General features: G+C 60.8%; 1 protein-coding gene across 1 annotated transcript; it reads left to right on the top strand.

Moving 5' to 3' along the window:
- The first annotated feature begins 8,388 nt into the window (after positions 1-8,388).
- TMEM9 (transmembrane protein 9) lies at positions 8,389-20,896 on the top strand. The gene is made up of 6 exons (XM_052653469.1): positions 8,389-8,433; positions 8,876-8,979; positions 9,977-10,068; positions 13,677-13,785; positions 14,674-14,802; positions 20,043-20,896. The coding sequence occupies exons 2-6, from the start codon at positions 8,914-8,916 to the stop codon at positions 20,181-20,183; spliced, it is 537 nt and encodes a 178-aa protein (XP_052509429.1). The 5' UTR covers positions 8,389-8,433; positions 8,876-8,913; the 3' UTR covers positions 20,184-20,896.
- The last annotated feature ends 915 nt before the right edge of the window (positions 20,897-21,811 follow it).

Here is a 21,811-nt window from a genome sequence, read left to right as displayed (position 1 = left end):
GAACTGTTGTGTTGGAGAAGACTCTTGAGAGTTCCTTGGACTGCAAGGAGATCCAACCAGTCCATCCTAAAGGAGGTCAGTCCTGAATGTTCACTGGAAGGACTGATACTGAAGCTGAAACTCCAATACTTTGGCCACCTAATGCAGAGAACTGACTCATTTGAAAAGACCCTGATGCTGGGAAAGATTGAAGGCAGGAGGAGAAGGGGACGACAGAGGATGAGACGGTTGAATGGCATCACCGACTTGATGGACATGAGTTTGAGTAAACTCCTGGAGTTGGTGATGGACAGGGATGCCTGGCGTGCTGCAGTCCATGGGGTCACAAAGAATCGGACACGACTGAGTGACTGAACTGAACTGAACTGAAGGGGACTTTCAGGGTTCAGAGGGAGCATGTGGGGTGACTCCAGCCCAGACTTTGGGACAAGACAATCTGAGGAGCCTTCCTGGAGAAAGTGACAGGAGGAGCAGGGATTGCTTGTGGTTTAGTCACTAATTCGTGTCTGACACTTGTGACCCCGTGGACTGTAGCCTCCCTTGTCCATGGGATTTCCCAAACAAGAGTCCTGGAGTGGGTTGCTGTTTCCTTCTCCAGGAAATCTTCCCCACCCAGGGACTGAACCTGGGTCTCCTGCACTGCAGGTGGGTTCTTTACCAACTGAGCGATGAGGAGGAAGACGGAGGAAGAGTGTTCCAGGAGAGGGAGCAGCCTCTGCAGAGGCCTCCGGGAGGAAAGACAGAGAGGCCCCAGAGGAAAAGAAATAATTCTGTCTGGGAGGATTCATCCAGCCCCTCCGCGTAAAGGACAGGAAAGTCCTCACCAGCCACAGCCTCAGGAGCCCTGGCCTTGGGTTTTCTCCCAAGCCCAGCAGCAGCTGAGGGTGTCGGCCCATGATCAGGCGGGTGCCTCCTCCCTTAGGGCAAAGGTCATCTGTGCAGGTCGCGAGGGCTCCCCCCAGGGGTCAGCACCTTGGGGACCCTTTGCCGGCTGCTTCCAGAAGCAGCCCCAATGCTGCTCGGTGCCCCCCAGAGGCCTCTGTCCCCTCAGGACCTCTGCAGGGGTGGGGGAGGCAGGCTGTGTGCCCCGCCTGGGGGCGGTGTCGGTAACCCTGGCCCCCAGGCCAAATCCAGGGCAGTCTGTGTGTGTCGATTAGGTTATACTGGAAACAGCCTCACCCTTTCACTGACATGCCATCTACAGTTTCTCTGTTATATCAGAAGAGAGTGGCTTCCAGGGAGCTTGTATGGCCTGAAAAAGCAGCCTGCAGACCTCTGGGCTCAGTGCACAGAATACTTCAAAGCTTGTAAGGACCCTCAGTAAATTCCTGGAGACCTGCCGCTCCCCACACGCTCCCTGAAATCCCATCTAAGCAAGGCATTGGTCTCATGGCTTTGTCATGGGTGAGGCCTGTTGACCAGTTTCCTGAGGAATCTCCTACCTGGGAGATTTTCAAGAAGAGCTCTTGGTGGGCAGGGAGGAGGAGATGGGGGCTTCTTAGCCCTTGGAGTGAGCTGACACCAGATGGCCAGGGAGAACCTGGAGGGTCTCACGAAAACAGCAGTTGTGCGGGGCAGGGCGGCTGGAAACAGGAAGGGCCGGGTCACGGGGAGGCCAGGGCGGGAGCGGGCAGCAGGCTCGAGGCTCGGCCCTGGGGACAGTGAAATGGAGATGCCTGTCAAGTGATCCCGCTCCCTGGCGGCCGCCTCGTCCGTCAGCACCCCTAATCCCGTGGAGTTTGCACAGCCCTCTGCCGGCCCACAACGACAGCTGACGGCCTTCATCGCGAGGCCGGACCAGCCTGGGGACCGGGCGGAAAGGAAAGCCTGCGAAGCCGGGGAGCCAGGGCCTCTCTCGGGAGGGTGTGAGGCCGGCTGGCTCCGCTCTGGGGACGGCCGCGCCTGCGGCGGGAGGGCGGCCTCTGGGAGAGGACTGAGTCTGACCACCACTAGCAGGAGCCTCCCCCGGACCCGTCTTGTCTGAGTGGCTGAAGCGTGGTCCCTGGAGCCAGACAGCCGGGCGGGAAACCCAGCCCTGCCACTTCCTGCTCTGGGACTTTGATCAGATAATTTAACCCCTCTCCAGCTCCGTTTCCACACTTGCAAAATGAGGGTGAACTAACACCTGCCTTGCAGGGTTTTTGGGAATGGTAAGTGACATGGCGTTTGAATAACATGTAGCAGCGAGGCTGGCGTGGGTGCGGGGGTCCCATCCAGCCAGTCAATCCTTCCTCCTAATTTACACTCACTTGCTGTTGCTCTAGCTCGAGCATCACAACAAGTAGCTGCAAAAGAAGTGGCAGGCATTTCCTCTGATTTAGACCTTGAGGGGCCCCAGTGGCTCAGTGTTTGCTCTGGGGCACAGCCTAACTGTGATAGAACATTCTAGAACAGGACGGCTGGCCTTCCTACCCCTTCTGCTCTGAGCAATTCAGGATTCTGTGGGCAGGCCCAGAAGGCCAGTCTACCTGAACCCTGGAGGCACTTCTGACTTCTGGGGTCCAGAGCCTTCTGACTCTGAGGCCGTGGAAAGAGAAGCAAGCTCTGACTTGCTCACATCTCGAGTACAATGACCCGGCCGGGGCCCCACCCTGCTGCCCCTGGCAGGGCAGAAGCTGCCCTGCGCTAAGGGGCTGCCTCTCTGCCCTCAGGGCACTAACAACTGCAGGGATCTCCCATCCAGGCAGCAGCTGAAGCCCCCAGAACCTCTCCCTCCTTCTCTCTTGGAGTTTGGGGGCAACACCTCTCAAATACGGACTCCCTTCTAAAACAATCAATAAGCACCTACTGCACGCCAGCCACCATGTCAGGCGCTCTGCACAGGCCGGGGCATCCAGGGGGCTCGTGCCGAGAGTGAGACCCCAGTCGCACTCGAGTCACCACGTCTGGAGCACGTGTTCCCGCCGGCTTGCCGGGACTGGTTTTCAGTTCGGGGTAACTGAAAGAGAAGGAGGCCCCTGTCTGAGCCAGCTGCCCTTGGCCATGATTGATGGCCTCTATTAACAGCATGCTGTAAACTGATCGAGCGCGGGGGGGGGCCAAGTGCTCCCCCCTCGCTGGACCCCCACCAGGGAACACTCTTCACCCCCCCAGCCTGCTGGCCCCAGCGTGAGGACAGCGTCAGAGAACCCTCCGCCGTGCTGAACCGCTCCTGAAGCCCAAGCCAGTCCACCAGCCCCTGGGGAGAAAGGCCCAAGCCCCGGGAAGCCGACTTCTTCTTGGGGGCGGGGGGGGGGCGGGCTGGTCAGGGAGGACATTCCAGAGCGACCCTGGCCGGCGGGTGTGTCCCTCGGGCAGGTCACACGCCCTGTCTAGCCTCAGCGGCCTGGTGTGTCACAGGAGCCTCCTCCCCGCCGGGACCTTTACAGCGTCTCCCTCCCTCAGCATCCCTGAGACAAGGCCTGCGAATCAGAAGCCCTCACCCCAGGATAGCACCCCCACCTCCTCCCCTCCCGTGAACAAGCAGGCAGCTGGGTGTCCTTCGAGTCAGCACAGACTTTGCAAAGGGAAAATAGCGGGCAAGCCAGAGGGGCGTGAGGGTCCCAGGCGGAGGACGCCTCTCTACTCCGCACAGACGGGCTTTACCTTTCCAAACTCAGTGGGGTTTCTTTCATCCTTACAAGGCAGTGAGATGCAGTGGGTTTGGTTTCACCCATTGAACAGGTGGGAAAACTGAGTCCAGAGAGAGGCTGCAATCTAGAGTGGGAGCAGCCCCCACCCCCAAGGCTCAGTCCCACGGGGGTCCTCAAGCTGAACCGACCCCACCCCTGCCCCATCCCTCCAGCTATGAGAGGTACATAGGGAGGAGCGATGACGGTTAAAAGCGGTGGATGAGTGTCTCCTTGGACCCCCAGGAGCGGTGACCTCAGGGCTCAGAAAGTCAAGCTGGTGCCAGAGCCCTCGGCCAGCGGCCCCGCAGTGCCCTGCTGCTTCCTGCCCCAAGTCTCTGCTTCCAGCTGCCCTCTTGGGTGGGCCGGGGGCTGGCGCTGGAGCCAGGACCCCCATGGAACCACGCCAGCCACCCCGTGGCTCCAGGAAAGGGAGGAGACCTCCCCGCCCAGTTTTATCCCCTTCGTCTGCCAGACCCAGGCCCGGGGCCCAGCCGGGAAGGTCCAGGGCTGGGCAGCAGCTACAGGGCAGGCCCAGGGACCTGTCACATTTTTTGGAGGTTAATTACCACTGCTTGGAATCTGAGCTGCGCCAGTCTGGGCACAACAAGCCTTGTGGCCGAGTAGGGGCCCTCAGTCTTTCTCAGGTGACAGCTGCCGGTCTGGGACAGAACTGTCCTCATTCTGGGGGGCGCCACCTCCCCGGGGGATCCCAGTTGTCTGGTTGTGAGCAGGGCCTTGCAGGTGGAGGGTGGAGATCGGACCATCGAGGTGTGAAGGGGCCCATGGGTGGCACGGGGGCTACGCAAGGGTAGCGAGGGCCCAGGCCAGAAGGGCGTCCTTCTGGGCCGGCCAGCCCGTCCAGCCCCGGGCGCGGCACTTGCCCTTTGCGTCTGAAGGGGCAAGCATGTAACCTTTCCATTTTTGCACCGGCTTAAAGAGCCTCGGAGCCCAGAGCAGCGCTGGACGCTCGGCAGGCACCCGACACCGCCATGGATGGATGAGTCGTATGCCCAGCGCTTTGGCACCTCCAGCCCCCGCCCCCCCCCGGGGGTGAGGGCGTGTCACATGTGCTGCTGATGAAAGCGAAGCATCCAGGGGGATGCGTTTTCACTTCTAAAGATAAGCCAGAGCCTGCTGGGGAGACTCCTGATGAGACGCGTCACATACTCATTCTCTCAGCACCGAGGTGTCACCCTGAGACGAGAGCGGAGGGTGGCATGCGCGGGGACCCCGGCTGCCGCTTCCCCTCCCCAGGAGAGGCGTCCCACCCCTATTTGTCTGCGATGCCCTGTGTGCTGATTACTCCAGCCCAGGCTACTGTTCTGTCTCCAGAGGTCCACCCACCCTGACACTGTTGGTTGAGAAGTTTATCTTTCCTCCATTGCTTTTGCACTTTTGTCAAAAGTCGGTCACATAGATTTGCATGGATCTATTTCCGGGTCTTCTGTTCTGTTTCATTGATCTATGCATCCATTCCTCCACCAACAGCACACGGTCTTGATTACTGGGGCTTTTAAAAAGGATCCTGGTGTGTAGCAGATGCTTGAGAAATGGTCATTATCGTTCGTTCATTCATCAGATATAAGTATAAACATCACTATGAATAGAACTGCTGATGTTTTTTCTATTTCATTTGCAGGAAAATGTAGCTTATCCAGAGGCCAAAATTTTAGGAACCCAAGGTTCTCTGAGTCCTAGAAATGACTATCAAAAATGTCTCTGCATTTAAAGAACCAAAAAGTGTGCATGTCGAATTTAATTTACAGAAAAGTGGATTCCAAATGGTAGAGTCTGATCTGCTGATACTCAGGAAAAGCACCCAGGAGTTACTGGAGCAGCCTTTCCCAAAGTATGTTCCTTGGTACATGAGTCTTTAAAGATGCTTCTCAAAAAAAAAAATTATTGTCAAAATGTTGGGGAAATATTATACACAATTGTATGTATTTTTAAAGGGATTCACAATGTATGTTATCACACTGAAGCATTCTAAAACCCTGCAGTAAAATCCATTTGTGCAATTTGCTTTAAACTAAGGTTTCCCAAGGAGCTTCCCAAGGGGCCTCCCAGGTGGCACCAGTGGTAAAGAACCCCCTTGCCAACGCAGGAGACGTAAGAGACTCAGAAGATGTAAGAGACTCAGGTTCAATCCCTGGGTCGGGATGATCCCCTGGAGGAGAAAATCGCCACCCACTCCAGTATTCTTGCTGGGAAAATCCCATGGACAGAGGAGCCGGGCGGGTTATAGTCCACAGGGTTGCAGAGTCGGAGAAGTCGGAGACGACTGACCACGCAAGGCTTCCCAAACTAACTTATTCATAGAAACCACATTTCTCCACCTCCCCTCCCCCCCAGTAACATCCCATGATATTCCTGGGAACATATTTTGAAAAACACTATCACAGGGGGTTGCCAGAAAGCCCACAGCGTGTTAGGAGTCTGGGGCTTGTGATCTGAGGGCCCAGGGCATTCCCAAGGCTCTCTTGGGGAGATCAGACTGTTTTTCTAGCAATTCTAAGAGGGGATTTGCCTTGCTCACCCTCATTCCGCTGCAAGTGCACCGCGCTCTTTCCCAGAGGGCGGGTGACATGTGATCTCACAAGGGGCTGAGTGCAGGAGCACATGTGTGAACCCAGCTGTCTCCTACTGAACCAGACGCAGAGGAGGTTTACCAAAAAATGTCAGACAATGCCACTCTTCTCACTTGACTTTTTTCCTTTTGGAAAATGTAAGTTTCTAGAAAGCTGTTTACCGATTTTGTTATTCCTTTTGGCTGCGCTGGATCTTCGTTGCCGTGTGCAGGCTTTCTCCAGCTGCAGCCGGGGCTGCGCTCTGCGGACGGGCACAGGCTCTAGGTGCGCAGGCTTCAGAGGCTGCAGCTCACGGCCTCAGCAGCTGCAGCGTGGGTTCAGCATTTGTGGCGCTCAGGCTCCAGAGCTCAGGCTCAGCAGCTGCGGTGCATGGGCTGAGCTGCCCCACAGGATGTGAAATCTTCCCGGACCAGGGACCAGGAGCCTGTGTCTCCTGTGTTGGCAGGAGATTCACAGCCACTGGCCCACCAGAGAAGTCCTATCACTGTCCCTTTAAAACAAATACGTGTGAAATTTGTCGTAATTTTAATGCTATAAATATTGATAGATATGACCATATACACAAAGCTTTTTGGGGTCCTCAATAATTTTGAAGAGTGTAAAGGGGAACGTGAAAATGGGGAAGACACTCCTGTGTCCCTTACTGTACTCAGCCATTTAAACCAACACTTCTGTTACCAGATGTGTGGGTTTCCACAAAGCAAGCAATTCCTCAATGCCCACTGGGTGTCTGATGCTAACTGGGATTAGTGCAGACTCACAGGCTCAGGACTTGGTCCCACAAGGTGCACTCATCTCCCCCAACTTCAAAGCCAGTAACGAGTCTTGATGGTCCTTGTGCTTCTGACTCATGGGTGTAGACAAGGTGTTTTTCCAGGGCCTAAACTGTCCCTCTTGCCCCCACGTGACAGGCATTCTCTCTCTGCCCCAGCCTGCTCCCCAGAGCAGCCACTCTGACCTCCAGAATGGGCTGAGGTCTCCTTTGAGAGAGCCCCCACTGTTCCAAGTGCTTAGACAGGTGGACTCATTACACTGTGAAAGGAGGCCACTTTATGCACATGTCATGGATGTGGAAACAGAGGCTCCCTAAAGGATAAGCCAAACACCCCTATGCCTGCCCCCGTAACCAGGAAGGGAAGAACTAGGATTGGGTGCCTCCCGCCGGTCCTCCTGCTGGGAGGATTTAAAATTCTATCCAATCCGGGACACAGGGACCCTGCAGGTGCTGAGGATACAGGGAGGGACGCCCATCAGCAGGAGGAACCATCACAAACCAAACGCCCCCCACAGGAAACGCCCACCCTGTCCACAGTGCCCGCAGAAAGCTGGGGCCGACCACTTCAGGCCGCCTGACCCAGCAGGCCCCCATGCAGGCTGCATTAAGCATCCCCCGCCGCCACCACCCCCCCTCCCCCGGAATCCCAAAATAGGGACTGAAAGGGTGTTTGCACCCAACCAAAGCATTTCGCAGACAAGGAAGTTGAGGGGGGAGTGCCTTCCAGGTTCACACCACTACTTGGTGGATGAGCAGGGCCAGAGCCCAGGTGTCCACACCGGGGTCGGCGTCCCAGACTGGGAGAACGCCTCTTTCCTTTGCTGCTGGACCGAGCTCAACCCTGCCCCTCAGCGGCCCAGAAGTCCACCGCCCACCCTCACCTCCCGCACACCCTGCCCCTGCCTGCGGGGTCCAGAACCCGCACAGGGCAGGGGACAAGGCTGGGGGCTGCGGGGCGCACCCTTCACGGGTCCAGACCCCGCTCGCCGCCCTGGTCCCTCCTCCTGTGGGAGAAGGAAGGGGTGGGCCGCCTCTGCAGCAAAGATGCGACTCAAGTAACATTTCCGGATTGTGAGTGCGGAGACAGCCCTTGAATCTGCTTTTATTGTTGTTGTTTATCAAGCCCTTTCTCTATAAAACGGCAAGGCTGAACAGCCCAGATCCTCTCCAGATGCTCGGCTTTTAAATTCTGCAAGGGACGACCTCGGCGGTGGAACTCTGCTGCCGCAAGGAGGCCAGTCCCCTCCCGCTGCTCTTTCGCTTGGCCGACGCTCCCTTTTCCTGTTTGGTCGGGTTGAGAAATGCCTCCCTCTCCCTTGCGCGGAGCCTCGGCGCCCCGGCGGAGGCGGGCCATGTTGCCTTGGAGACAGCCAGGCAGCGTTGAGCGGTCGCCCCCGCAGCCAATAGAAGTGAGGGGCGGGGCCAGCCGAGTCCTGTGCCGCCGCGGCGGGGCTTGCAGGTTAGCAGGGGCGCGTTGGGGGAGGGGTCGCAGGGGCCGCGGGGGCCGCGGGGGTCCTGGAGTCCCGGATCCGCGGCCTGGTCGTGGGATCGGGGCTCGGAGACTCAGAGCCCCAGGGGTCTCCTCCGCCCTGGGGGAGGAGCCGCGGGCGGCGATGGGGGAGGGCGGGGAGACGCGAGGCAGGGGTCGCCCGCCAGCCTCGTCCCGGAGACCCGAGGCCCTCCCTCCCGCCCAGGAGGCCCCGCCGCCGAGCCCGCCCGGTGGGCAGTGGGAGACCGAGGCCCGGGCGAGAGGGAAGCGCCTGAGCGGCCGGGCTTGGCAGGCCCAGGACCCCAGGCCCTGCCCCCGCCCTCTTCCCGTGCCGCAGCAGGCCGGTTCGTTCCGGGGCCGAGGGTGCCGTGTGTTCATCCGCCCCTTCGCCGCCCGCGTATTTCTTTTCCAGGTGGGGGATCTTGCCGGCCCCGTGAAGGCCCGAGAAGCATGAAGCTCCTGTGTGTGCTGGCCGTGGTCGGAAGTCTGCTGGTGCCCCCAGCCCAAGCCAACAAGGTGCGGCGCCCATGCACAGCCAACCTTGCCTGCGCCCCGGCGTCCCGGAGGAGGGTGGAAGGGCTACTGCCCCAGCCCGGCCCCTCGGTGCCCTGCGGGCCGTGCCGCGGTGGGGGAGTGCTCTCTCGGGCCTAGGCTGCAGGCCCCTGGGGAGGGGTGGTCTGCGGGGCCCACGTCTGGATCTGAAACGCGCAAGGTGGAGTTCCAGCCAGGGTCCTGTGTTTGGGCAAGTTGTCTAGGCTCTCCGTACCTTCCTTTGCTCTTGGAGGCCTATGGGCTGGCACCGCTGTACAGGGAGCTTCCAGTCGCCTAAGGAGTAGGTGTAATGTAAGGAGTGTGAGGTTTGTGCAGGGGCAGGTTTCTGGGTGGAGAGGCCCCACCTCTGAGCAGGGATTGGAGATCACTTTCATTCTTTAGGGTTAATGGCCTGGAGCTGGGTTTGATTAGGTCTCTGGAATTTGAGATTGTGAAAATCACTGAGGCTTTTAATCTGAGTCTGTGGTTTGCTTCCAGTTCCTCTGGTCAATTCCTAACTGGAATGAAAATTCTGTGTTGTCTCTGACCTGTTCCAGATAGGGAAAACTTCCAGAGGGTTTGCTAGAGTGTTTCCACGGATACGTCTGCTTTCTGGGATCCACCCCAGCCTTCGCCTTCCATGATCCTTACCTAAGAAGTTGGAGGTGGGGTGGGGAGAAGAGGCCAGCCACTAAGGCTGCTGGACCCCAGTACACACAGGTGTGAGGGCCTGGGCAAAGGGCTGCCACCTTGCTTGCCCCTCCCCGAAGCCGTGAGTATCATTTGCAGCCCCAGACAGTTTCTTGAGGACCCCGTGGTGTAGCAGCCTTCCTCCAGATGTCACTCCTGCTGAACCCGGGCCTGGGAGAAGGTCAGGAGCATTCATGCGGTCACTTTACGGAAGAGGGAACTGAAGGTTGAGAGTCTTGCTAGAACTTGAAGCCAGCGGCCCTGCCCACCTGACCCTCGACTTCTCTTGCAGAGTTCTGAAGATATTCGTTGTAAATGCATCTGTCCACCGTATAGGAACATCAGCGGGCACATTTACAACCAGAATGTGTCACAGAAGGACTGGTAAGGCGTTGCCCAGGCTGACCCTTGAGGTTGTGGGTGCTGACTGGGCCTTGTGGATCCCCAGAGGATAACCTCGCTTCCCCATTTCCACGGAGAGCCTTACAAAAGAATATTTTGTCCCTGGTCACACATTCGATTGGAAATAAGATCCAGAAGTCTTTAATTCTAGCTGAGGGGTTCCTGGTCCGAGGAGTGGATTTTGCTTTGATTTGGGTGTTTATTCACGTCTGCAGAATGGTAACGTTGGGAAAGAGAGGTTTTAGGGTCGCATATGGTGGGAGTTTTCTCGAAGCTCTGTTAGCTGTGTTCCTCGTTGCCAGTGTCGTAACCACCTTGTGAGGCAGTGCTCCCATTCTAACTTTAGAGACGAGGCTCAGAGAGCATGTCCATTCTACTCCTGGAGTCTCGAACCCACTTCCGGATGCCTCACTTCAAGAGAGGGAAATCAGTAAACATTCATTCAGAGAAAGGAGGCCCACTTGTTGAAGGGAAGTTTCAGTCCTGGGAAGAGTGGTTTAAGGAACTGTAGGAAAGGAGAGGCCTTCGGGGCACAGGTATCTGAAAGGGCGGGGGTGGGGGTGGTGAGCTGGGGGGAACCTCCGTGTGATGCGTCAGGACTGGGTCAGTGAGGCAAGCGCCAGGGGACCGGATTTCAGTGTGGTGTGAGGGGCCTCATCCGGGCTGTGTCAGGAGCTGGGGCGCCTCGTCCTGAGGGCTCTGAGCACAGGGGCCTGGGCCAGGTCCCTGTGGTTGGGGTGCACTCACATGGGGGGCGGCCCAGGACCCCCAGGGGGCTTTGAGAAAATGAAGAGTACCAGCACCCCCTCCCTTGAGATTTTTGGGTTCTTCTGGTTGTTCCCAGCTTTACTGAGATAAATCAGACATACGACGTCATGTATGGTTTCGACGGATGGGGACTTGATACACACATATCGTGGAGTGAGGTTAGATAACGCCTCCGTTGCCTCGCAGGGTTTCCGTGGGGGGGTGGGGGGAGGTAGATCATTTAGGATCTACTCTCTTAGCAGCTCTCCCGTGTATATAATACAGTGTTGTTAACTGTAGTCACCACGCTGGACAGTTGATCCCCCTCTTCCGCCCCCCACCCGCAAAAGATTTGGATTCAGTGACTGTGGCTGTGGGGGGTGAGGCATCGCAACTGTGGCGCAGTGCCGTGGCGCAGAGAGTGCGTGGGGATTTGAACCCATCCCGCCAGTCCTGAGTCGTCGGTGTGTGATTTTCTGAGACCCATTCTGGTCAGATGCAGACCCTGGATCCAGCCTGCCCGCCTTCAAACATAGCTCTGCTCCTTGTTCACTGGGAAACTGGTTACTTAATCCCCAGTTTACTCCATTTCCTCATCTGTAAAGCGGCGGCGGTATTTTGAGTATTAAAGGAGAGTGTGCGGGGGGCTGTACACATGCTTGTGCGGTGCCTGTACAAGTATAGCATTTAGAACAATTCCTGGCGCGTGGTGAGTGCTCTACAAATGCTGGCTGATAGTAACGTATGTTGTGGCAGTCTGAGCAGTTAGAGGAGAATTTCCAGACAGAGGGTATTGTAGAAAGGAGTGTTTATTAAGCGCAAAGAGCAGAGATGATGTGGGCACTGCAAGTATAGTGGGCCAGCCTTCTGACACACCACGGAGAGGCGATGCCTTTTGTGGGTTGTCATCATTGTTGTTAAGTCGCTAAGTCATGTCCAGCTCTGTGACCCCATGGGCGATAGCCCACTAGGCTTTTCTGTCCATGGGATTCTCCAGGCAAGAATACTGGAGTGGGTCGTCATTTCCTTCCCCAGGGAATCTTCCCAACCCAGGGATCAAACCCGGGTATCCTGCATTGTAGGCAGATTCTTCTTTGTCTGAGCAAATGACATCAGGAATAAATGGATAGACTGCCCCAACCTGACACCAGGTAATAAGGCTACATCCCTCAGGCCCTGGGACGAGAGTAAGGCTTGAAAACACAAGGGTGAATTCCCCTGGAGGACAGGGTCCTACCTGGACCTCTCAGGCTACGGTTTATCTTCCTAAGAAGTCAGTGTTAGGGGGCTCCAGTTCCATGAAGGCTGGTGGGTGGAAACATGCTGGGACATTAGACCCCAGGGTTCTGGGACCCCATGACCCTGGGCTGTCAGGAGGGGAGCCATCTCAGGCTGCCTGGAGTCCCTTTGGGAGGAGTGGGGCCTGGGCCTGGGCCCCTCGACCCCCGTGCCAGGGCCAGAGGAGCCCAGCTGTGTCCTCAGGCCCTCCCATGGGCCCCTCCGCCACGGGGGGATGCCTGTGCGCTCCCCTGGTTGAGCAGGTGGAGCCTGGGCGTCTGCACTGTGCAGGCCTGTTCCTGTGTTGCTGGCGCTCTGCCATCTTGTGGGGGTTCCCATCCCTGCGAGGGGCAGAGACCCCGACACCTTCGCCCTGAGGGTGGGTCAGTCCCAGAGCAGCAACTCACCTGAGAAGCTGGCTAGGGCAAGTCTTCCATATTTCTAAAAAGAGAACCTTTTTTCAAACAAATCTGTTTTGGAAACACTGTGTAAAGCAGTCAGGACTGCCCTCCCTCCAGCCTCCTGCACGGAGGGCCCTAGGGTGCCCCAGGGAGCATAGTTCAGCCTGCTCTGTCTGTGAGGACCCCAGGCCCAGAGAAGTTATGCACATCACCTGCAGCAAACAGAGCCTTCAACCAGCTCGCCCTCTGTGACCCTCTCCCCTAAGGTATTGTAACTGTTCCCCCTAAAGGGACATGTCACGGTTTCACCAGTTCTCTGGGGGAGAACACATGCCTTGTGGGGAACCCATAAATCCTACTGACCTGCCAGAGTGAACTCCCAGATCCAGGGAGGAATCCGGGCCTGGTAGGCTGTCCTCTGAGATGAGAGGTCCCAGGAGTGATGACCCAGTGCCCGGAGTGGGCCTGACCCTGCCCGTCTGTCGGCCCCTCCCTCGGCGCTGCGTTGAGTTAAGAGCAGGGAGCCACATGCCCAGCATGAGAGCTGGAGTCACGAGGGGTTCAGGTAAAATCACACCACATACTGGACTCTAAGGGGACAGGGGCAATGGAGGACATGCCATCCCACACTGTTGGTGCCTCTGCCAGAAACCCAGCCCCAGCCTAAGGGGCCCTGGGCAGTTCAGGACAGGCTGATCGATTTCAAGGATTCAGGTCAGAGCTGGAAGGGAGGGCCTAGAGGGTCATCTGGCACTGCCCCTGCAGCTCCCCGGAAGGGTCAGCCCGGGGCACAGGCACGGTCGGCAGGGCCCCTGGCTGAGACAGCAGTGGAAGGGGGTGGGGAAGTGGGGTGACCTCCAGAGACCTGGAAGGAGGCCAAGTCACGGGTGGGCAGTTGGGTGACCTCATGGGTCAGCTGTGGCTCCTGGTCTGATCTGGTCAGAGGAGGGGCTAGTGGGGGCACTGTCTGCAGCAGGGACAGATCTTGGACCCTCGGGACTGGAGGTGGGGGGCGGTGAAGTTTATGCCAATGGGACCCTCACCCGGTGAGTCACGGAGGGCAAGGGCCCTGAGGCTGTGGGTTGGGAAAGGGGTTCTGCCCTCCCTGGGGAACCCTCCCTCCCACCCTGCGCCTGGCCCCCCACAGTCCTCTGTCTCTTGCAGCAACTGCCTGCACGTGGTGGAGCCCATGCCAGTGCCCGGCCACGACGTGGAGGCCTACTGCCTGCTGTGCGAGTGCAAGTACGAGGAGCGGAGCACCACCACCATCAAGGTGCCCGGCCCGGCCCCGCCCCCGCGCGGCCCCGCCCCCGCAGCCCCGCCCACCAGCGCAGGCCCCGCCCCTACACGGCAGTGGCCCCGCCCTGCACAGCCGCGGCCCTGACCCCCCAGCTTCTCGCTTCCTTCTGGAGCCTCACCCGGTTTCGGAGCCGCTCTCCCTTCTGACACCACCGCAGTTGCAGGGGATCCCGGGAGAGGGGCTGGAGATCCCTCCCTCTAATTTTCCCTTTCCTCCTTCCCTCCTGCCGTTTGTTCAGCGGACAGTTTCAGGGTTCCTGTCGTGCCCCGGGCACCATGAGCCGTACTGGGAGGGGAGTTAGCCGCCCTCCGGAGCCCCCAGTCTGGTTAAGCTTCCAGAGCAACAACAAAGCCGCAGGCCTGGCAGGACAGGTCCCAGACGCCCCCTTTACGGCCCCTGAACCCTGTTCCTGTGGGTCACGGGGTGAACTCAGCGGAACTGGTGGGAGGCTGGGAGAGGCCTGGCCCCTGGCCCCTGGCTCTGCTCCAGGCAGACTGTCTCCTCCTGCTCCACCCCTGCCGTGGTGAGCCAGGCTGTGCTTGCTGGTTGCCAGTATAAGCACCTCCTGGTCCAGCCAGCCCTTAAGCATATTTCTGTGTGTGCCGTGAAGGGTCTGGAAATAACAGTGTCAGGAAAGAACCCTCAGGAATTTGGCAGCACTGCTGAGCCCTCCTCGTCTGTCACGTTGGTGCTGCCAGAGGACCCGTGGTTCTCATGGGGTCCCCCTCCGTCGAGGGCACGGTCTCTGAAGGTGGGATGTGGCGTCTCTCCACGTCCGAGGTCTCCTGGCCTGTCTGCAGGCACCAGGGGAGGCCACACGGCCCGCGGTCCGCGGGGCAGCTGGGTCTCTTCTGCACGCAGGTCATCATCGTCATCTACCTGTCGGTGGTGGGCGCCCTCCTGCTCTACATGGGCTTCCTGATGCTGGTGGACCCTCTGATCCGGAAGCCAGACGCCTACACCGAGCGGCTGCACAACGAGGAGAGTGAGGTACGGGCTCTGCCGGCCCCCCGCCCCCTCGCAGTCTCCCGGCCCCGTTCACTCTTCTCCACGCAGCATTCTCCCTTCTGCAGTGTTTCCTCAGGGAGGGCTGCCCTTTGCCCTCCCGGGCGCAGCGGGCCGCCCTGAGCTCCGCTGACCGGGCGTCAGGCAGCCTCGGCGCACTGGCAGAGAGGGGCAGTGAGCTCGCCCGCATGCGGTCGCTCAGGCCCGGCGTCCAGCTGACAGTGGGCCTGGAGCGGGCTCCCAGAGAGTCAGCAGAGCCCAGGGCGCAGAGGCCTGGCAGCTCTTTGTGGGCGTGGGGCCAGGGCACGCCAGGTGCAGGGCGCTGACGAGGTCGGGGGCTCCTGGCCGGTTCCCCTGGGGCGCGCCCCTCAGGTCTACATAGCCGCACCTGTGCCCGAGACGGGTGAGGGAGGAGCCTCAGCATCAACAGGGGGCGGGGCTCAGTACGCCTCAGGCCCTGGGGTCGGGCTGCCATGGGCTGCCTGCTGCTTCGGGAGACACTTCCGCGTTCATCCGGGGGGTACTGGGCCATGCATCCCCAGGGAGCTGTACCAGGGACATCTGGTGGTGGAGGGTCCCACTGAGTCTGGGGAGTTAGTGGAAAACATGGAAAGATGTTCAGCATGAAAGAAAAGCAAGTCCAGGCTAAAGAAGGTGCGTGAGAGCCTTCCTCCAGGGTGTTGCATGGAGCTTGGCCTCAGCCTGGTTTACGTAAAACCAGGGCAGAAGGACCAGATCCGGGAGGTTAGTGCCAGGTCAGAGGGCCTCCTCTCGCAGAGACGGGTGAGCCGGGGCGGGGGGCTCCGGTGACGGGGTGAGTGGTCACTTGGGGCACCAGGCTTAGGCTGCCCCGCCACCAGCCTGCCCCCCTTGAAAGCGTCCCATGCAGTGTGTGCCCGGAGCAGGAAAGGGCAGGTCCCCACCCAGAAGGTCTGGGGCTGGGACCTCAGGGTGAGGCTCCCTGCCGGGTGGGGCCCTGGTGAGTCCTTGGGCCTCCTGGCCCCTCCAGGGTGCACACCCCCAGCCTCCTGCTGACACGTGCTTAGCAAGGTGGAGCCAGGCCGGGAGGTGGCAGAGCTGGCAGTTGGGTGGTCCACGTCCAGGAGGAAGCCTTGAGAGCCTACCTGGTGATTAATGCGCGGTAATAGCAGCTCTGCTGGGGAGGAGCCCTCGGCTGAGCACTGGGCGATTAGGGGGAGGCGGTAATTGCAGTCCTGGCCGGGGAGCGGCTGAGAGATGGGCGATGATTACACACCCTGCTGCCTCCCGGAATGCGTGCCTCGGGGCTGCAGGGCCCCAGGGGCGGGCAGCCCGCACAGCTCTGTGTGCACCCTGTCCTGGTGCCCCAGCCCCTCCCGGCCCCTCCTGTCCCCTTTCTCTTCCTCCCGCTGGGCCCGGGTGCTGCAGGTGCCCGTGTGGGTGCACAGACCTCGGGCTGAGCCCAGTGGGGTTGCAGGATGGATGTTAGGAGATGGGCGTGAGGGGGCCGGGTACCTGGGGGGCTCCTGACAGGCAGGAGGTGGGGACCTCCTCTTCTCTGGGTGTCAGTGGGCGAGGGTTTCCTGGCAGTGGGGCTCTGGGGTGGGGTGCTTGAGTGCTGAGGGTGCTGGGGCTGAGTGAGTGGGTATGGGGCTGTCTCCCGCTGTGCAGTGCACGTAGGCTCGGGGAGGAGGGCCTGCCAGGCTCAGGCTGTGTGTCCGGGTGACTGGGGTCTGAAGAGCATGCCCCTTGGAAGGATGGGGTCCCCCTGACGCTGGGAGCCAGCCTTCATCCCAAGAGGAAGAAAGGCTCTAGGCCTGGGCAACTCAGTGACTTTGGGGTGAAGGCCCCTCGCCCCCACTCTGGGAGTCAGGGGTCAAAGGTGAGATGGGCGGGTCCATCACATCCCAGGATGAGTGCCCCTCGGTTGGGTGCCCCATTTCTGTAGCCGGGAGCTCCTGCCCTGGGACTCAGGGATGAGCAGGAAGGGGAGGCCTTGCCCACTGCCTGCAGGAGATGAAAGCCTTGCTGCCTTTGAAGGCGCCGGCGGGCCTCGGTGGGCCCGGCGCGGGCCGCTGCCTCCCTGAGATTCCAGCGGCATCCAGTAATCCCTGGGCTCAGACGCCCTTTGAAAGGAGGAAGCCATCCTGTTTGCTGGGCAGAGATGGCAAACAGGGGCGCGTCACATGTACAGCTTGGGCCCCTTTGAAGACAGGAGGGAGGGTTTCTGCACTCCGCAGCGTGGGCCTGAGCTTTGAGGGTCCCCCGAGATTGCAGCCTGTGGGGGGGTGAGGGGTGCGGCGGGGGAGGGAGAGGGGCTTGTGGAGGACGACCGTGCTGGCAACCGGGGACCCCGGCCTCCAAGCAGCCCTCTGCTGGGCAGAGGGGAGCCCAAGATGGGCAGGGCGCTGGCCCTCTGAGCCCACTGGGGCAGGGCCAGTGGGCGCCTTGAACAGCTGTCAGCACCTTGCAGCCTGGCCGCTGGGGATGCATGCTGGGGTTGCGGTCACGGGTGGAGCCTGCTCTGCACAGGCCATCCCGCGGTTTAACCCGGTCAGTTCTCCAAGTCTGAGCTCCTGCCCCAGCGTAGCCGCTGCAGTGCTCTGTGTGTGTCTGTTGGCATCTGTGCAGCCTTGAGGGGGAGACCCAACCCACCGTGTTGGGCGGTGGGGCCCCAGCACGAAGCAGCACCCTGACTGCTGGCGGGGAGGCCTGGCTGCGGGGGGGTCACCGGGCACAGTGAGGCCAGAGACCCGGGGCCGGGAGGCCCGCCCGAGGGCTTGAGTACAGGGCTCCGGACGCGCGGCTCCAGGTCTGCTGTGACCTTGGGCAGCAGGCGCTTGGCCTCCGGAGCTGCGGACGGGCTGGTCTCCAAGCCTGGGGACAGTGCAGGTGACGCGCCACGGTGCGCCGGGCACCTGGGACGCCCGTCCTACCTCCCGCTTTCCTCCCGGTCAGTGGGGCTCCCCTCTTGCCCTCAGTGCCCAGACGCCCAGCTTTGGTGTGGTAGCACCTGTCCGTCTGTCCTGCTCTGGGCGTCTCTAATTCCCACTAATCAGACTGTTCGCAACGGAAGCGCGGAGCTGCTCAGCTGCAGCTCTCCCACTTAGGAGCTGTTTGTCAAGACTTAACGTGAAGGAGAAACCGTGGTCTTGTGAAAATCCCATGGACGGAGGAGCCTGGAAGGGTGCAGTCCATGGGGTCGCTAAGAGTCAGACACGACTGAGCGACTTCACTTTCACTTTTCACTTTCCTCCATCGGAGAAGGAAATGGCACCCCACTCCAGTGTTCTTGCCTGGAGAACCCCAGGGAGGGGGGAGCCTGGTGAGCTACCGTCTGTGGGGTTGCACAGAGTTGGATACGACTGAAGTGACTTAGCAGCAGCAACAGCTGGCTTAATGCCCCACTCTTGGCTCCCTCTGCCCCCACCAGGACGGGACAGGGGAGCACCTGCTGTGAGGACTGCCTGCCCCGGCTCCCAGAAGGGACGTGAGGATGGGCGGGCAGGCAGGGTGAGGGTCTCTGGGCCCCCGGAGCCGGTGTGGCTCAGTCCTGGGGGGCCTGCCGCCTCTCATGGTGGCCTTCAGCAGCCCCTCCTCTAGACGCCCACACAGAGCCTGGTCCTGAGCCCAGAAGGAAGGGACCTGAACAGTGGCTGTCCCCCGCCCCTGCCTGGGGGCTCCCAGAGTGGGCCTCACGCTGACGGTTGTTACTGTGAATTGAGCACTTGCAATCTGCCAGGTGCTGCTAACCACCGTGCTCATTGTCCCTGAGAAGACGTCCTGCAGCGCCGTCCGCCGCAGGGAGCAGGGTCGGAGCAGGGTCGGAGGACGGTGGTGCTCAGCACTAGGCTCCCGTCAGAGCCCAGGCGCAGAGGTGGGTTTGAGTCCACGGCCGTGCTCCCACCCTGGACTGCCGGGAGCAGGAACACCGAGCTCCTGCGGGCTGCAGCTCAGGTGGCCGGTGCTGGTGTGTAACCGCCGTACCAGACGCCAGCGCGACGAGTCCTGACCAGCACCGACCAGCACCAGAGACAGGGCGCGGGGCAGGGAGTGTCTGCTGCCTGCCAGTGTCGTGTGAGGCTGTGTGTGTGTGTGTGTGTGTGTGCGCACGTGCACGCATCCGCACTGGATCACCTGGCGCATGTGATTCCTGCCGATGGTTTAGTCGAGTTGAAGAAGACTGGCTTTATTAAGCTGGAGCTGGGGGAGGTAAGGTCGCTTGTTAGGGACATGCAGCTGCTGAGTGGCTGGGGGCGGAGAGCGTGCCCCTTGGGGCCCAGGCCCAGAACCCAGGGGTCCTGAGACGCCGCCTGCTCGGCCCTGTGGTCCTGGTCCTCGTCCAGCCAGGCTGAGCACACTTCCTTGGGGTCCGGGGCAGGGCTCGGGGGGCAGTGCCCATCTCCAGCTCCCCCAGGGCTGGCCCGCCAGCCTCACCCCTCCTGCTGGTGCTCAGCCTGCTGTCCCCTCACCCCCCACTCCCCACCCCCGTCCCCCGCCTGGCAGCTGCGTGGTGACAGAAGCCGTGCCAGCTTGGGGCATTAGCAGCAGAGTTGCATTTACTGGGCGGCTCTGGGCTTGGAGAGGTGTGCTAATCCCTTAAGAGATGTGTGGCAGGGGATGAGAGGCAGGCAGAGCTGGGGAGGAAATCCCCCGGGCTGTGGGCCTGGCCCTCGGCTCTAATTCCCCCAAAGATCAGCTCGGGTCCTGCAGGAAATGCGCGGGCTCTGGAGCCTCAGAGGCAGAGAGGTGGTAATTAGGGGACCGCGCTGCCTTTGACGACAGCCACACGTGAGGGCGGGGGTGGGGGCGCTCGGAGGGGCTCCGGAGGGCACGCAGGGTGGGCCCCCCACGCCGCCTCTGCCAGACACTCTGCTTCCGCAAGCGGGCTGGGGTCCCGGCCCCGCAGAGCAGTCTGGGGGTCTCCCTGCTGTCCCTGGCCAGCACAGCCGGGGTGTCCTGCAGCCTGGTCCCAGCCACCGGGCCATGTGCGTGCACGACAAGCTGATTGAGCCTGTGCTGACCAGGTGGGCCTGAGGCTGAGTCTCTGTGCTCCCCTCGAGGGTCAGGGATGCCTGGGGTGCAGCCAGGCCTGGCCCAAGCCCCGCTTCCCGGAGCCGTCGTGTGCCCCACAGCCATTGCCCCGTGCTGGCAGGGCCCTTGGGGAGGCCGGACTTGAGGGCCACTCTCTCCACACCCCTTCCATGTCGGGCGTTTGAAACCCCCTGCTCTCCTTCCCACGACAGGACGCCCGCTCTGCTGCCGCCACCTTGGGGCCCCGGGCAAACACGGTCCTGGAGCGCGTGGAGGGCGCACAGCAGCGGTGGAAGCTGCAGGTGCAGGAGCAGCGGAAGACCGTCTTCGACCGGCACAAGATGCTCAGCTAGGCGTGGCCCCAGCCTCCGGGGCTGGACGGAGCCCGGCGCTCTCCCAGCTCTGTGCCACCCTCCGGGCCTCCCCCTTTAAAGCCCCGGGCAGCTTCATTCTCTCCATCTTACGAAGTGTCATGCTCAGCTGGGTGATCCTGAAGTGTGCTGGTTCCCCACTCAGGCAGCCTCGGGGTGGAGGGGAGGGGACCACAGCCAGCCAGGGCCCTTGGGGCTGGAGCAGGCCTGTCTCCTGGCTGGGCCCTCCCCACCCCAGCCCACGCATCACCCTCCCGGCTCCAGACCCTGGGGGCTGGGTCATCGGGAGCTGCCTCCCGACCAGACCCCCCAGCCCTCAGGACGGCCCTGCCGGGAGGGCTGGGTGCTCAACCCACTGGTCCTCAGGGCCCCTGGTTGTGTTCCGGCTTCTCCCCTCATCCTCTTCTCGCATTGACGAGGGTGGGCAGAGTGCAGGCCCCTGCTCACTCTGCCTGGGCCCCTGCTCACACCTCAGGAAGCCAGGCTGTCCCCCCCCAACCCCGTCCCTGCCCCACAGGCTGCAGTTGCTGAGCCATTGGTGGGACCACAGGACCCCGAGGCCACGTGGTGGCCCCCGGCCCCTGGGCCCTGGTCCTTAGATCACCACTTGTCCCTGAGTTCCAGCGTCCCCGTGCATGGAGACCGCTGTCCTGTTACTCACCATCATTAAATTGTCTTTTTTTTCTCACTTTGTGGATTTCAAGAGATTCTGAAAGCTCAGTGTTTCACAGGAGGACCCGGGAGGGGCCCGGAGCAGTGTCCTTGGTGGACCTGGGGCTGGACGGCCCTCGGGGCGGGGGTGGGGTGGCCGCTCCTCTCAGGCTGTGTCCCTGCAAGGAGCAGGGGTGGGCTGGCCCAGGCACTCTCCCGAGTTCGCGTTTCGTCTTCCTGAGTCTCCTGAGTGAACAGCATCTGATGTCAGCACCTTATAGATGCCATGCCCGGCACTCACTGAGAAGCCACTGTTCCCCGTTCAGTCGCTAAGTCACTGCGACCCCATGGACTGCAGCACCCCAGGCTCCTCTGTCCGCCACGTTTACCCAAATGAAAACCAGCTGGTGCTCGGGAGCGGCGCCTGCAGGGGAGGCCGCGCTCCGGGAGAAGCTGCCAGTGCCCCCGGGGCCGAGGCACTGCCGCGCGTCCTGGACGTTCGGTGAGGGGCGTGTCCAGCAGAAACAGGACCTGGAGGCCCATGGGATCTGTTTGAATTTACCCCCGTCGGGTCTGCCTGGGTCAGCGTCTTGAGCCTGGTGTGGAGCCCTGAGCCGGGGTCTTGGTGAGGTGGGCGTTCCAGTTGACAGCAATGTGCCCAAGCTCAGAGCCAAGTGCAGGTACCGAGGGGTGTGGGTGGGGTGACATGTTGATGGGGCTGGCACTGGAAGCCAGTGAGGGATGCTCAGAAGGGCCAGTTTGACCAAGATCCTCGGCCAGCGGGAGGCTCCTGGCAGGTAAGCGGGAGGCTCCTGGCAGGTAAGCGGGAGGCGCACGCCCGCAGGTCGTCCTTGTCCTCAGTTGGCCTGGCGCACACTTGGCACCGGCCAGGTCACATGCTGCTTCGTGGGCCTCAGTGAGTCTGAGAATTCTTCCACAACGGGGACGCTTTCCGCAGG

Source organism: Budorcas taxicolor, chromosome 16, assembly GCF_023091745.1.
Source record: "Budorcas taxicolor isolate Tak-1 chromosome 16, Takin1.1, whole genome shotgun sequence".
NCBI classification, from domain to species: domain Eukaryota; kingdom Metazoa; phylum Chordata; class Mammalia; order Artiodactyla; family Bovidae; genus Budorcas; species Budorcas taxicolor.
This window is presented reverse-complemented; position numbering and strand designations above follow the sequence as displayed.

Bases quoted from the DNA above. Each gene is read 5' to 3' on its own strand.
- TMEM9 (XM_052653469.1), top strand. From the start codon at position 8,914: ATGAAGCTCCTGTGTGTGCTGGCCGTGGTCGGAAGTCTGCTGGTGCCC. The intron at 10,069-13,676 runs GTAAGGCGTTGC...TGTCTCTTGCAG, and splicing joins AATGTGTCACAGAAGGACTG to CAACTGCCTGCACGTGGTGG. The intron at 13,786-14,673 runs GTGCCCGGCCCG...TTCTGCACGCAG, and splicing joins GGAGCACCACCACCATCAAG to GTCATCATCGTCATCTACCT.